At 40.5% G+C, this 15,069-nt stretch overlaps 1 protein-coding gene and 1 long non-coding RNA gene across 10 annotated transcripts in view; one reads left to right on the top strand and one right to left on the bottom strand.

Moving 5' to 3' along the window:
- The window catches only part of MCTP2 (multiple C2 and transmembrane domain containing 2), a 394,026-nt gene that overhangs the window by 339,454 nt on the left and 39,503 nt on the right, over nt 1-15,069 (top strand). For all 9 annotated transcript variants that reach the window (XM_074317382.1, XM_019726683.2, XM_074317383.1 and 6 more), the window contains 2 exons: nt 2,210-2,284; nt 4,342-4,461. In XM_074317382.1, the coding sequence (XP_074173483.1) occupies nt 2,210-2,284; nt 4,342-4,461 (195 nt within the window). The remainder of the gene's footprint in view (nt 1-2,209; nt 2,285-4,341; nt 4,462-15,069) is intronic.
- On the bottom strand, nt 818-2,721 carry LOC141568087 (uncharacterized). The gene is made up of 2 exons (XR_012491095.1): nt 2,531-2,721; nt 818-1,832 (listed from the first exon to the last, which is right to left on the bottom strand). It is a non-coding gene; the product is annotated as an uncharacterized LOC141568087 (long non-coding RNA).

Here is a 15,069-nt window from a genome sequence, read left to right as displayed (position 1 = left end):
AATGTCCAAAGAGAAAATTAAAAATTAAAGAGAAAATTAAGTTTTTAGCTTTGTTACCTGTAATCTTCCAAGGCAACCGTTGGCTGTAGGACAGATATTTTCAAGCCTCTGACTGTGGTATTTAATTATTACAGTTGATATCCTGGTATCTGACACTGTCAGAACAAAAACTTAAACTCCATTGGAAACTCTGTTAAAGGAGGAAATTTTCTTTAATGTATTTTCAGTCTTTAGTTAAATGTAAAATATGCAAATATACATTCATTTGCCAATTTGAGGTTGTGGGCCTAAAACCCTTCTTCTTTTTTTTTTAGCATGGATTTATTATTTTTAGTTCTAAAACTTAATGTTGCTTGCCTAAATGTACCCATAACATCTACAATAATTTCTACTTTTGGTTTCTTTAATTAAAGTGGAGATATGCTTTAAAGATATTCACAGAACAGTCTGAATCTAGAATTTTTCCAGATTGTTTTTCCATAAAATCTTTACCTCAATCACTGTATCTTTTTCGTGACTGATCTTTACCAGGGCCTTCTAGAGCAACATAAATTTCAACTCGTTTGGTCCCTCCTTGTATCTCAGTGATTTATGTCATGATCAAGTAAATATAGCATCACAATAATAGGTAAAACTGGCATCAACAGGTTTGGGAATTGGCACAGTTGATTCTTGGCGAGCAATTCTTATAAACAGGTGTTCCTAACCTACAGGCGAGTGACCCATGGCCTGGTATCAGTGGTAGGTTCTAGAAAGGGAAAGGAGAGCACAGGTTAATCCAGTTGGTGTATAAAAGAATGAGCTGTTACAGTAAGCATCAGAGTGACTGCCATTTATTGGCCACCTACAGCGTACCAGGCTCTCACATTATTCCATTTAATCATCACAAGAAACCTGGCAAACAGGTGTCATTCATGCCATTTTTATCACGCGCAAGTGGAATTAAACAGGAGAGCCGGTTTGCTAATAAATGAGCGAGTCCAAATCCAGTTCCCAATCTTTCTGACTCTGCAGTCATTCCTTTGCGATACTGCTTCTTAGTTTCTTTAAGACATCATTGAAACAATCAACGGCAGGGAAGTGTTCTATTTTATTTCCACTAATGCTGGAACTCTGGGCACCGTCTCCAGGATGGGGTCTGTTGTTACTTCCTCTTTTCCCCCATTTCTTTCCCTTTTTCTTCAAGGAAATCTTACGCGCATGTTGTACCTCAGACCATCCTTCCTTTTTCATTTTCTTCTGGCAAACACACGTGTATATACTATGCATATAGGGAAACCTAAGTTTTAGAGGAAAAGCCTACAATAGGAATATATGTTAATTAAGTGATTCTTCCAGATGCCCGGCTGACAGAGAAGGACTTGAATTTTATTCTTTGATGTTTTCCTCAGTGTGTTGATGAGGACAAATCATTGTATGCCTCTGAGCTCAGTTTATTCCCAACACAGTGGGGCTACAATGACTCATCAACTTATTTTGCCTCCTCATGGAGAAGAAATGAGATTCTCTGTGGAAAAGATGTTTTTATGAGTTGGAAGCCAATGTTTTCCTGTAGGGTTTCCTTGGTGAAAGTGTTGTTCAAAACCTTGATGTGAAGGGAAGTTTTATTTTCAGAGACTTTGGTGTGAGAACCCAGTCTCTGCAGTGGTTTAAAATACCTCCGTTGATTTGCAAGCATTCTGAGTCCCCCAGATCCAGTCTGACTCACTCCAGGGACGTGATGCTCATGACTTGATCCCCACAAACACACGCAGAGCTCAGGGGCAGCCCCCCGTTCTTCTGCTTCCTGCAAAAGGCTTTGGGGGTCAGAATTATTGGTTTCTCCATTCTCCCTGGTCATTAAGAAGAAAAAAGTCAAGGACCTCAGATGTGGGATGTAAGACTAAGAGCAACAAAAGAGCAAGACAGACAAACAAGAGCTCATAGACACAGACAATAGTTTAGTGGTTACCAAAGGGTAAAGGGGGATAGGAGGTGGTAGAAGAGGGTAAAGGGGGTCAAATATATGGTGATGGAAGCAGAACTGACTCTGGGTGGTGAGTACATAGTGTGATATACAGATGATGTGATATACAGATGAAAATGACTTGAAACCTATGTAATTTTACTAACCAATGTCACCCCAATAAATCGAATATTAAAAAAAGAAAAGAAAAGAAGAATGAAGTCTGTAGAAATGCTGCAATTTTTAACAATGATGTCTTTCTAGGTCAAAGCCAGTATTCGAGCCTTCACTCCCAGAGAAAAGCGCTTTGTAGAAGACAGCCGCAAGCTGTCCAAAAAGGTGGGTCCCAACGGTAAACTGGCTTTGATGCACACTCAGCATCCAGTACCTCAAGTACTGTTGCCCTTACCTGCTTGCGTCTCTACTTCCTTCATTCTCTCTTTTTCGCTCTCTCTCCTCCTCCTTCTTCCTTCTGTCTCTCTCTCTTCTCTCTGTCTCTCTGTCTCTCTGTCTCTCTCTCTCTCCATCTCTCTTCTCTCTATTGTTTTCAATCCCCACCTCTCCACTCCTTTCTCCTCGTCTTACCTTCTCTCCCCAAACAAGGACTTCAGTCAGCTCAGTAAGAAGAGAAAGACTTAAACCTGGGTAAGAAGGGAAAGACTTAAACCCTATCTGCTGGGTGAAACACAAGGCGTCAGCCCTCCATCCGTGTCCTGAATCATCCTATAAACAAAAATTCCTGGCGTCAAGCCTCCGTAAACATTCCGCTGGCTTTGTTTGCCCTGCCTACCCTCCTTTCATCACAGACATTTTTGTCTCCGTCTTTCGAAGTTTCGGGGAGGTATTCTGCCCATGAAGTTCACAAAGAAATGAACTCAGTGGGCCTTCAGCGACTCCTAGCCTCGGATGTCCCCATGGCTGCCCCTACTCCTTTTGTAGGGTCTAAATTTGGGGTGTGTTGGCATTTTGCCTCATTTTGAATTACCTGTCCCTGCCTCTGCCTGTTACCCTGAATTCCTCTTTCCTTAGTTCAACCGAAAGTGAAGCACTGGGCCCAGCAGGGGACATTTTTCTTTTTTTTTTTTTCTTTTTTTTTTTTAACATGACCTTTACATTTCTTTTCAGTGTACCTCCCTGTCCTGTTCAGACACAGTTCAGGATTTCACTCTGGACCTATTGTCCCTCTTCAGTTGTGTAACTGAGAACAAAGTGTCCCCTTTGGAAAGTGTTTATTACTTCCACCACTTCCTGTGGGGTGAGCAGCTGTGGATGACACAAAGCCGATAACTATAAAGGGATCTTATCATCCTTTTGTTTCCCATGAACTGGGCATACTTGGGACAGGCCTTAAATGTCTTCTGAGGGGGGTGGGGGGGCATCCAAATGTTTTGCTTTGGTCTGCCATAACATTGAGTGTAATATTTGTCTTGTGTAATCCGAGTAAACCTCTTATTTTTTTATTATGATTACTGCCTTTCGCTCTGTTTACTTGAAAGTTAAAACCTGGGTTGAGGTAGGTGGGGTAGCTGCTTTGCAAACAAATTGAAATGAATCTGCCTACAACTGGGAGAAAAGACATTTCCTTTACCAAACATGGACCTCCACATGGGGTGGCTTTGGGGGATTTGGGGCTGAGATCCTGGGGTGTGTTAGGGTCCTGCCCACGTGCCTCTCACCACTAGGTATCCCCACATTTTCATAAAATTGAAACTGGTGCTTCTGCTGCAAATACTTATAAGCATTTACTATGTAGCAGGAGCTATTCTAAGCCCTTTATGCTAGGTTACTATTAATGTCAATTCCATTGTATGAGAGAGAGGTTAAGAAACTGACCCCAGGTCACACAGCTAGGAGGTGGGAGAACTGGATTCCCTTCCCAGAACTATACTTTCCTGTAGACTTGTTCTCCTGTACTTGATGACTTAGAATACTTGTCCATTTCTCATCAATCTATCCGTTTCTTTTTAAACTAAACAAGATAGATGCTTATTCCCAGAGTTCTCTGTCTCTCTGTTTTTTTCTGTCTCTCTCTCAAACACACACACACACACACACACACACACACACACATTTACATACACACACATGCACCGCCCCCCCCCCCCCCCAAGTACCTGGCTTCTGTAGCTTTTGCCAGCTCAGTTTTGTGATGAATATTATTTAAGCAAGGTATTCTCCATTAAAGGAGCTATAAGATGCATTGAATTTTCTTTTCTTCTGTGGCTCATCATATTTTAAAAAGAATTTTAGAAAAAAGTAGAAGGACGTTTCCTTTTTTTTTTTTTGATTGGCCGCGATACACAATACAATTTAAATGGCCAAGATGCCGGATCTAAAGAGAATATTTGGAGTATTCATACCTCGTTCCCTGTTTTTCTTTTTTCTTTTTTAATCAGATCTTATCAAGAGATGTAGACCGTGTGAAAAGAATCACCATGGCGATATGGAATACAATACAGTTCCTTAAAAGCTGCTTCCAGTGGGAATCCACGTTGAGAAGCGCAATAGCATTCGTGGTAAGCTGCCTTTTCTATGTTCAAATTATTTGCTGTTGAGTCCTAAATGCAAATGCAGATGGGTTTTCATTTACTGACCTGAAGCAGAATGATACGCATTCAGCCTGGCTGAAGTTCACACCCCTAAGGAAACTTGAAATCATAAATGGTACCCATTCATCTTTCTAAGCGATATGATGGCGTAGGTGATTATGTAGGAGAGATCATTCTAAGATAGTCCTTTAGTCAGATTTACCCTTGGGAGTCCCTTAAATTGCCCAAATCTTACCCATATACTATCTCTTGGCAAGTTTAAGAGAGCCAATGTTCTACAGAATTTTAAATGTTTCTATGGTGGTGTTATAACCGTGTCTGCATAGTTTCCACATATTGTATATTTCTTTCCTCTGTTTCAATGAATGCCAGTGCTTTTCAAAAAATGGCAGTTAAAAAATAATGACTAAATTAAGACAGAATTGCTCTAATTTGTGTTTGAAGTAAACCATTCACCAACTTTGATATAAAAAACGTTTATTCATTATCGTACTACTTGAGACATAACTGATTATTAGACGTAACTGACTCAACACCACAAAGGACAACCACTAATATACATGAAATACACTGATTTCTCACTGATACTGTGGCCCCATCATCACGGGCATTATGAAATCCCAGAAGTCTCAGAGCTTCCAGAGATCTTAACACCAAGACTCTTGGACGGACCTGAAAGTTGGCACAATGCCCTCACTTTACATCTCTGGGCATTCTCTCTCATTTGTAAAGGACTTGCCCCGATCAGACGTGGGAGGAGAAACCAAGTCTCTCAACTGCTAATCTTAGACATTTTGTATGATGCTCTTAATTTTTTTGTCCCGTTCAAAAGATCACAATAGGGCCTGCTGTGACGTGTGAGTGGTCTGTCATGATCATAGTCCTTCTGTCTCCCAGTTTCTATTGTCAATGCTCTTTCTCATCCCAAAGACGTCCCCTCATTAAAAACAATAAGTAAATTCACCCAAGATGTCAGTGAGTTCAAGGTCACTCCCACCTTTGTGGCTCCCACCGCATGGAGTAAGTGTATGTGGTCCTTACAAGGTTGTTTTCCTCTCGTCACTTGAGAGCATTCTGTTTGGTCTAGTTAATTTTAGGTTTTCATTGCTTCAGGATGTCCAGGGCCTGTGATGGCTGTGGCCTTGACCTTTAATATACTTTGTCTTTGGTCTGAAGTTGCTAAAAGAACTGGCCTTAATGAAAACATTCATAAGGATTTTATGAGTCCATATCTGTCTTTCTCTTGGCATTTTTTCTCCCACTTCCCTTTCTCACATTCTCCTCCGCTGGGGGCTTCTTCATGTGTCGGGTTTTTCTTCAGCGTCCTACCTGAATTCTCTTAAAGACTTTCCACAGAATGTTCTGTGTGATTCTGGGCAAAAATGGAAAGTCAACACAATTGGTGGCTTCTTCCAGTCAGTACCCCAACCCCTGCCAGGAGGAGAGGATTTCCTTCGCTTGAGCTTAGATTTTGGCACTGGGCATTTTTAGGAAAACAGATCTGTTGCACTGGGTTATGTAGTGGAATGACAGAAGTGATTAATGGACTGCTGGCCTGATCTGAGCAAAGATTACAACAAATGAATAGAAGGAGGTTGTCTAATATGGGGGGGGGCTTCTAAATGGGAAGGGGGCTTTGGGGGTGGGGCCCCTACTGCACTGCCTGTTCCCTCTGCCAGGCTAGCAGACCCGGGCCACCACGTTGTCCTTTCAAGTCTCGGAGGCCCACAGAACAGACGATGAAGGCTCTTCACTTGCTGGTTCGCCAAGATGCGATTTTGCAAGGACACATGGCTCCATGAGTCTGTGGGAGGCCCCACTGTGTGGGGGACATTTTCCATTGGGCACCATTGGAAAATGCCGAGTCAGTTAGGAATGATGCATGTATAAGCGCGCTCTCTCTCTCTCTCTCTCTCTCTCTCTCTCTCTCTCTCTCTCGGTTGTCCTGAAGGTACTGGAATGAAGAGTGAGTGCTAACATAAACACATTTAGTTCTCAGTTTTAATTGGAAACTCTGCGTTCATCTCCCATTTACCTTGACCAGCCATTGGTAGAGCTCAGATGTACTGCAGCTATAGAGGGGTGGGTATCTCCTCTCGCTAAGCTGTTGAAGTGTGATTTAATTAGACAACATTTTTGTTACTACTATCACAATGGGTCATTCCAGAATCATTTCTGCTCTTAAAGCAAGAGCATATAAGGAAAATGCATTCTTAGAGTAAAATAATATGTATGTATACATATATACATACATATATATGTAATTATATATGCATATTAGTAATAATATGTATTATATATTAGTATATATATTAGCAATAATATATTAGTAATATATAATATATACACATATATACATATATATGTAATTATACGTATATTAGTAATAGTATATATATATATGTATATATTAGTCTCCCTTATTGTTCTTTAATAGGATTATGGGTAGCCAAGCCTTCATTTCTTTGGACAACATTTTGCTCTCATGGATCTTGCCTACAGACTTAAGTAAGCTGCCTTGGAGTCCCAAGTGGCAATTCCATGCCTATACACCCCCATTGGTGTACTGCTGTGTCCCCAACTCTGTGGGGCTCCATTAAGGGTTGTCCTTCTGCAAAGTGTTGAATCCTCAGGTGAGCTGGGCCAGAGAGAGAGAGGAAGGGAGGCTGTGAGTGACCCTGAGGTCCGGCTTCTTCTCTCCCTTGCTCCACTCTCGAGAGCACCATATTTGTCATTGGCGGGACACAGGGATTGTCTCCTATGGTCTCCTGGGGACAGCGTGCTGTGTCTGGACTTGATTCATTGGCGTGCTAATTTGTGTGCGCTTCCTCCACTTGCGTTGGGATTACACAGGCAGAGCAGTTTCGTGGTGGTTTAAAGCTGGGTCTTAAGCCAAGGATTTATTAAATAGTAGGACCGCATGTAAGGCCTTTCTTCTGTATTAACAATTAGGATGGGTGGCATTTGAAGGCTCTCTGCACAGATGCGAGCTGAACCATTTTGGCTGAAGCAGTCCCCAGGAGCTTGTCTTTCCACAAGCTAAGGGCAGAAGCATAGGAATTCTGTTCTCGCCTCTGTTTGGTCAGGTAACAGAAAATAACCCATTAACATCATGTGAATGTCTATTTTCAGGTGATGCAAAGCAAGAATGTTATAGGATCTTGTTTAGTATACGCTGGCTGTGAATTTTAGGACTTTCTGAAAGCAAACCATATGTTTTCAAAGGATTCCTTTGGATGTGTGTATGACTGTATCCTATCTTGTTGAAAGCAGGGGTTAAAGAAAAGCAGCCTGTTATGGCCGGTGAGAAGTGGATGGACAAGCATGAAATAATTTATCTTACTGGACGGTCCGAGCATAAATCTCCCCTAACCTGGGACCAATCCCCTTAATGCGTACACGGGGGCTCGTATTCCCAACAGTGAGAAAGTGCTTTTTAATTCACTGACACCTATAAAGTGAATGTTTCTTTAGTTCATTATTATTGGAAGAAATTAAATTTGGGCCTTTTTAGAGTGCTGAAACCTTTCCAAATCACACTTCTACAGCCTGTTTTTGTTTTTGTTGTTGTTGTTCTTAGGATGATCATGGAAAATCTTTCTCCTTACAGGTTTTGCATTTTTTTCCTCCTTCCTCTAAGTTTTCTAGATGTTTCACTGTGTTGCATTTTCTGAGCTTAACTGATTTATTATAAATTAAATATATATGTATTTCTGCTCCAAAGATCACATTCTCAATTTTCCCAGTTGAAAAACAAATGAGTATGAGATGTCAATTTATCGAGAGAGGCCCAATGTAGCTAAAAATCTCATGCCTAGAAGAGGCGTAGCTGTGTGTTTCCCTACGAATGGATTTGTAAATACACATGGTGTTTTATAGACGTGTAAAATAGCACACAGTCATTCCCAGACGCCGACATTGGCCTCTAGGAATATTTCATAGCTGATGTTGTTTCAGTGCGTACTATGTGCCTCGCTCTGTCCGAAGCACGTTACGAATGTTACCTCATTGAGTTCTCACAGCAAGCTGCTGATGTTGCTGTCATTTATTACCCTCCTTTTACATATGAGGAAAACAAGTCCATAGAGGTTAGATAACGTGTTGGAGCTCACATGTTTTGAAGAAGCACGGCTGGGATGGAAACTCAGACCCTCAGGCTTTAGAGTCCATGTACATAACCATGGGGTTACAATGCCCCTCCCTGACACCCAGGATGCAGTGATTGAGCTCCTTATATTAGAGAGATGATAGCGATTCCAGGGAAAACCACACTGGTCATTTCAGATATGCATTTAGATGTTCTGGATGAGGGTTAAGCTTGTTCCAAGAGGCTCTGGGGGAAAGAACCCTCATTATGTGAGTGGGAATGGTTCTCAGTCATAGCCATGATATTCACAAGAGATGTAGCCAAAGGTGGACACATCTGTCACATCTTTGGGGGAACACGCCAGATCCTGGGACTCACACATGTATGACATCCTTCGAATCCAGCCTCATGGGGTGGAAAACCTCAGTGTCTGGTTCTAGGCTGAGCCCCCAGTTGAAGTCTATTTCCCCGACACATACACTTTTGGGGGAAGCTCTTAGATGATGTACAAGGGTAGATGATATACAAGGGGAGAGTGAAGGCTAAAAACAACCAGATGAAAGGGCCCTGAAAGGAATCTATACTTTTTAGATTCTCTTAAAGAATTCTAGGTTGTTTAAAAGAAGGAATTGGAGTAGTGTAACGATCTCCATTAATATATTCTTTCAAAATGTCTGAAAACAGTCGTGATGAGAGAGCTAGACCCCTATTTCTAATGTATGGGGGGGTGCTTTGTTGTATAGCCCCATGTTTCAGTGCAAATACATTATGTAATGATAATTAAGATGAATTTGTTCTCAAAAGATAATTTTGCACTGTGATGTTTGTGTTGTATTACCAATTATATGTATGGTTTGGGGGTTTGTTTTGCTTTGGGTACTTACATTTTACAAACCCCAGTATTATCTGCTAAAAGACCCCAAATTATATTATGGCCTAAATGCATTCATTTTTTTCATATGACAATAAAGCTTTTATTGACAGATGGCATCATTAGAAGATTACTTTAAATAGCCAAGTTCTCTTACTGCTGTAATAAAAGGACAGCATTTATGTAGTTTTGTTTTTCCGCCAGTCTCTCAGGCACACACCTCTTGCATCAAGGGAGCCAAGTGTGTGGGGCATTGATGGATTCCTTATTTTATTAAATTTTTTCTTGAACGTTTGATGTTAAAAGTAATCTAAATCTACCATATATCAATGGGCATCTTCATAAAGCTATGATTTTAACATCTGTGACTTTTTTTCCCTGAATTTTTCAAGTGTAGAAAAATGAAGAATTCACTCTTCAGAGTTGACAGAGCCTGCAAAATGGTACATGATTTAAAGCATCAATCAACCTCCCCCACCCCAGTAAGGTTAAAAGTTGCAAGTCTCTGCTTTCCTAGCGCCACCCCTTATTTAGCATATACAGAATGCTTCGTGCTTAGAGATCCTCGAATTGTGAGAAATGATTTCACGTGAAACTTAAAAACTTAAAAATAATAGCTGTAATAGAACTGACCCTTCCAAAACACACACACACACACACACACACACACACACACACACACACAAACAAACACTCACAGAGGACATTGGGATACCAAAAATTCCTCTGTTGAACGTTTTGTGAGTGCATGTTAGTAAACATTTTATATGAGACCTTGAGGATTGTTTCTGTCTCTGATTCTTTCTGTGGCCCAAAGACCTTTTGAATTGGTAGAAATGACAACTACCATGAAAATTTTGTTTCCAGATGGGCCGTTATTAACACAGTACTGATCAAATGTCTTTTTGATTCTTTAGATATTTATGTGTTAACTGTGTCTAAAAGATTTACTTTTTCTTTAAGTTCTAGCACCAAAGTCATTCACAATTAGATGTACCTGCCTTTGATTGAACTTTTCAGTGGCTGTTTCCATGGCCACCAAAAGTCACAATCGGGTGTGCAAAGCAGACATCACTGCCTGTTTGGTAGATGTTTGTGCCGTTGGGGCTCAAAGGTTAACAATATTTCCGTAAAGCTGAAAAAATATCCACAGTTACAATAATCTTCTTGTCTGCATGAGAAGATATTTTTTAAATATCTTAAATGCATATATATGTATGTATATATATATTTATATGCAAAATATATAAATATATAAAGTGCTTAAAATATTTGACAGTTTGATTGATTTAACAGTTATAAAATTATTTCCCAAATCTTCTTTTCACTGAAGACTACGTTATATACTTTCAAAAATATGTTAAAGTTTTTTTTTTTTTTTGCAGCATTTTTAAATAAGAACAATCCATTATGGCAAATTGCGATTATAATTTTTACAACATAATTGCCCCTTCTATTGATAGCTTCTCAGGCATTAACTAATGATGCCATTTAATAAAATTACAGTAATTGCATTAAATGATTATCTGTTGGAAATTTAAAAGGACAGCCTTAACAATTTTAGCATATTTTCATGTTTATATTTTCAACTTTATAATTGAATTGTATTTCCAGACAGAATCACAGCTACGCTGACTGAAATCTGTTGGTATTGGGAGCATCCCAGTTTTGACTAGTATGCATTAGATCTTTATTTTTCTCCTCCTAGAACATGATGGCGTGCCAATCTTCACATAGCTGGAGGATAAGTGAACAGTTACCTGCTCCTTTTGTGTTATAGGTCCAGGCCCTACACGGGAATGCTGTCACTCCCTGCTGCCTTCCCAAGCTTCCTGTTGGGATGTACTTGCATGTACATCTCTGCCGTCTCTGGTTAGCAGCCAGTCTTTTGTCCGTTTCACTGAATTCAGTCTCGTTCATTCTACTGTCCAGAGAAACCTTATTGATTTGAACATGATCCTGCTATTAGGATCTTAAATCTTAGAGAAAGAAGACGGTAGAGATCATGTCAGTCCTTGACCCAGCCAATGCTCGATCACCTTCTTCTAACTTGCTCTCTTCCTCTCTCCCTCCCTCACGCTTTTCCTCCTTCTCACCCCGCCTACCCCTCCTCTCAACCTCTCCCCAGCATCCTTTCCCAAGGCCTTTGCAGACCCCCTATTTTCTCTCCTCTACCTTTCCTCCACCACCTTCCTCTTCTATTTTAAACCACAGTGGTAACCTTTTGATGATTAAAGCACACCATAAGAAAAATTAAATTTGCGCTATGGGGTTGTGTCAAATTAGGTAAGAAGCATGGAAATGCTGTATGAAGACTTGCTGAGGACGTGGGTAGAAGGTAGGGTAGAAATGCAAGTCACTCTATTATATGCCTTGTAATTCATATTTGAGAGTCGACTATGTCTGGTTCTAATGGATGTGCATGCAGCCACCAAATACCAAAGCACGTGGGGCTGTGCTTAAGGCTACGATAGTACTTTTCATGTTTGACCCAGTAAATTAAGTTTATCCCATCAAAAATAGGCCAGTTATCAGAACAGTCATGAGGGTATAAATACAGCCTAGGGAATATAGTCAATAATGTTATAATAAGAATGTAAGGTGTCAGACAGGTTCTAGACTTCCTGGTATGGCTACTTCGTAAGTTATATAAACGTCGAATCACTGCACTGTCCATCTGAAACTAATGTAATGTTGTATGTCCACTGTCACTGAAAAATAAAACATTTCAATAGGAGAGATTATTTGCATGACCTAATACTCCAATGTCATCTGCTGAAGCAGGAACATAGCTGCAGTGTAACATAGCTGTAGAACTGAAGGATTCCTTTAGGATGTTGTGAGCTGCAGAATCGCTGTAGCCCAGTCTCTTATCTTTGTAATAGGTCCTTACTGCTTGCTATAGTGTGGGGTACACAGCAAGCATCTAATCAATGCTTCTTGGAGGAATGCTGGAGCTAGTGCAAGCCAGCTGTTGCCAGATCCTGCATTCTTTTTATTCTGTAACAGCCTGTGACCCCATCAGACCGCAGAATCCATAGGCAACCTAACGACTTTATCATAACCGGGTCTGAGGGGCGTTTTCCTAGCGTTTTCTTGACCCTGCCCAGCAGCAGAATTGGGGAAGGAGGGAGGAAGCTGGTAAAGCTCTAACCCTGATCCACAGGCCCTGAATTGCTGTGTGTGTAGGGGGGATTGGGGGGGTTAGTTCTGATTCTTACAGAGCTGAGTGCTTCTTCCCCGCTCCCATCTGTTGTCTGTGTGACACCTGGGTGTGCAAACATTTTGTATGGTGCAAAAATGGAAAAGAATATTTAGAAATATGAGAAGGAGGGTTGGAGGGATGGAGAGAAGAACAGGGAGAGGGATGGAAAGAAAGGGGGAGATGGGGAAGGGGGAGGGAACTCGAGCATGGATGTGTGTGAAAACAGTTAGAACCAATTTCCTGCTTCAGTTTTGACCTGTTGAAGTACCATGCCCAGCACTTATATTTATGGCTAATTTGATATTACCTTCTTTGTGGTCCGAGCTTTGTCATTTGTTCCTAAGCTGTCATTTTTATTAGTCTCCCTGGCTGATCTTTGGGGCTCCCCATCAGGTGGCATGTGTTCTCCTTGTCCGGCTGGGCTTGGCAAGCCGATGGCCCTTTTATTGCTGTGTGATGCAGGCCTGCTTTGCTGGGGTGGCCTGTAATTAGACCCACCACAGGTGACAGTTACAAGAGAGCCTGGAAATCATTCTAGCTGCCTGATCTGATGTTTATGGAGAGAAACCTTCTTTTGGTCTGGTTAGGGTTTACTGTGCTGTATTGTACTTTGCCATTTGATTTATGGTTAGGGTGTGTTTTGCTCTCTCTCCTCCTACCCTGGCGTTGTGGCATGGGCTTTTTAAGGCATAGGGGGATGATTTTCACTGGCCTAATATGCTAGCTTTCACGTTTATTAAAAAAAGGTACAAAGAAAAAATTAAATCAGTCTAATTCAGCATATTATCTAAGCTGTGTTTCTGTACACTGTTAATTGTTTTAATCTCAGCCGAATTTTCTTCAACCTTGTTTTGGGCCCTTTAAAAAATGGCATTCTATTTCTGCCCAAGCTTTTTAAAATTTTTGTTTCAACTTATTGCTAATTATGCTTCATTATGTCAAAAAAAATATCTATATCGATATAGCTATAGATCTAGATATACACTTCTCACCTCAATTGGTGTTTGAACCAGATCCCCGCGGCTACGTTTTTAAGTCTAGAAAACCATGGAGTTATAGAATATTAAATGGGAGGTTCCATAGGGGAAGAAACCGAAGGCTTCGGTAAAGTGATTTTCCCAAGTGATTTTCGGGACTCATTAGCATAGAGGGTTCCCAACCCCTATACCTTATTTGCATCGTGTGGCTTTTGTGTTCAGAAACTTTGGAATCATGCTTTTAGTTCATGAGTATCAAACGTATCTACACAGCATCAATGGCTCTTGTTAGTATACTTTTTTTAAAAACACATTTTTCCCCTACGTCATCATTGCCCCTCCCAAGGGAGGAACATGCTCTGGAAGAACAGAAATCCATATTGTGAGTCAGGTGACTGGTCCATCTGTGACAGCGGACGGATATGGATGGTGACTATGGATGGTAGCAGTGCCGACGATGGTGTTTGTGTTCTAGAGGTGTTTACGTTTTGACTTCTGCGATTAATACTGATTCTTACCGAGTTACAGTAACACTGGTCGTGAAATGTTAGCTCACATTTGTTTTCCGTTTAATGAGCAACAGCATAGTAAGTAGGAATTTTCTGAAAGCCACATTTCTTTTGCTCTGGTATAAGCCAGGTACATGTACTTACAAATGGTTTTGTAAACTATTCCATAGCCAGAGCTGCTTTCTTTGGAAACCATCGAAGTCCTCACATTTTCTTAAGGAAATTTCTATAGGCTAATTTCCCCCTCAGAATTCTACTTTGCAAAATGGACAGTGTGATGTGTTTTGAGCTCTTAACAAATTAGCTGCTTGTGGCTTCAGACACCTGTGTCTCTCAGTAAGTTTAAGTTCGCATTTCATTGGTGATTTTCACACTTTTAGTAATGCGAGTGTCTTCAAAGAAAAAAGAATTGATTTCCTGGAAATTTAGTGCACACGCATTCATGCCACACACACAAAAGGTGGGGAGGATGAGTAAGAAAGAAAGGGAAAGGGAAGAGCAAAATAGCTTTACCCTTAAGCATAATCCTGCAGGTGGCGATAGAAACTCATAAATGATGAAAATCCCAGCGGTAAATTTCTGTGGACTGCTTTTTGGGGATTTTAAATTCAACAATTTATTTTTACTTTGATACAATCATCTACAAACAGAAATCATTACGAGTAAAAATATGAAATTTCCATGTCATGTAATCTCTGTTTTTATAGTCATTTTCTCCAATATTCTATGGCATGTTCACCTTTATGCACAAGGGATAAGAGCTAGATTATTGCCGAGTTGGTACAGAATTCCTATGGCAAATAACCTTATTAAGTCTTTTTTTTTCTTTTTTCCTTTCTTGACATATAGCTAAAACTGTATGCCTGTGCCATTGGTGAGGTTTATAAAATCCATTGCTATTGAATGTTAAGTTGCTTAGGCATAGT

The sequence above is a fragment of the Rhinolophus sinicus genome, linkage group LG13 (assembly GCF_036562045.2).
Source record: "Rhinolophus sinicus isolate RSC01 linkage group LG13, ASM3656204v1, whole genome shotgun sequence".
Lineage (NCBI taxonomy): Eukaryota > Metazoa > Chordata > Mammalia > Chiroptera > Rhinolophidae > Rhinolophus > Rhinolophus sinicus.
Note: the sequence above shows the minus strand (reverse complement) of the source record. Positions and strands in the feature narration are given on the sequence as shown.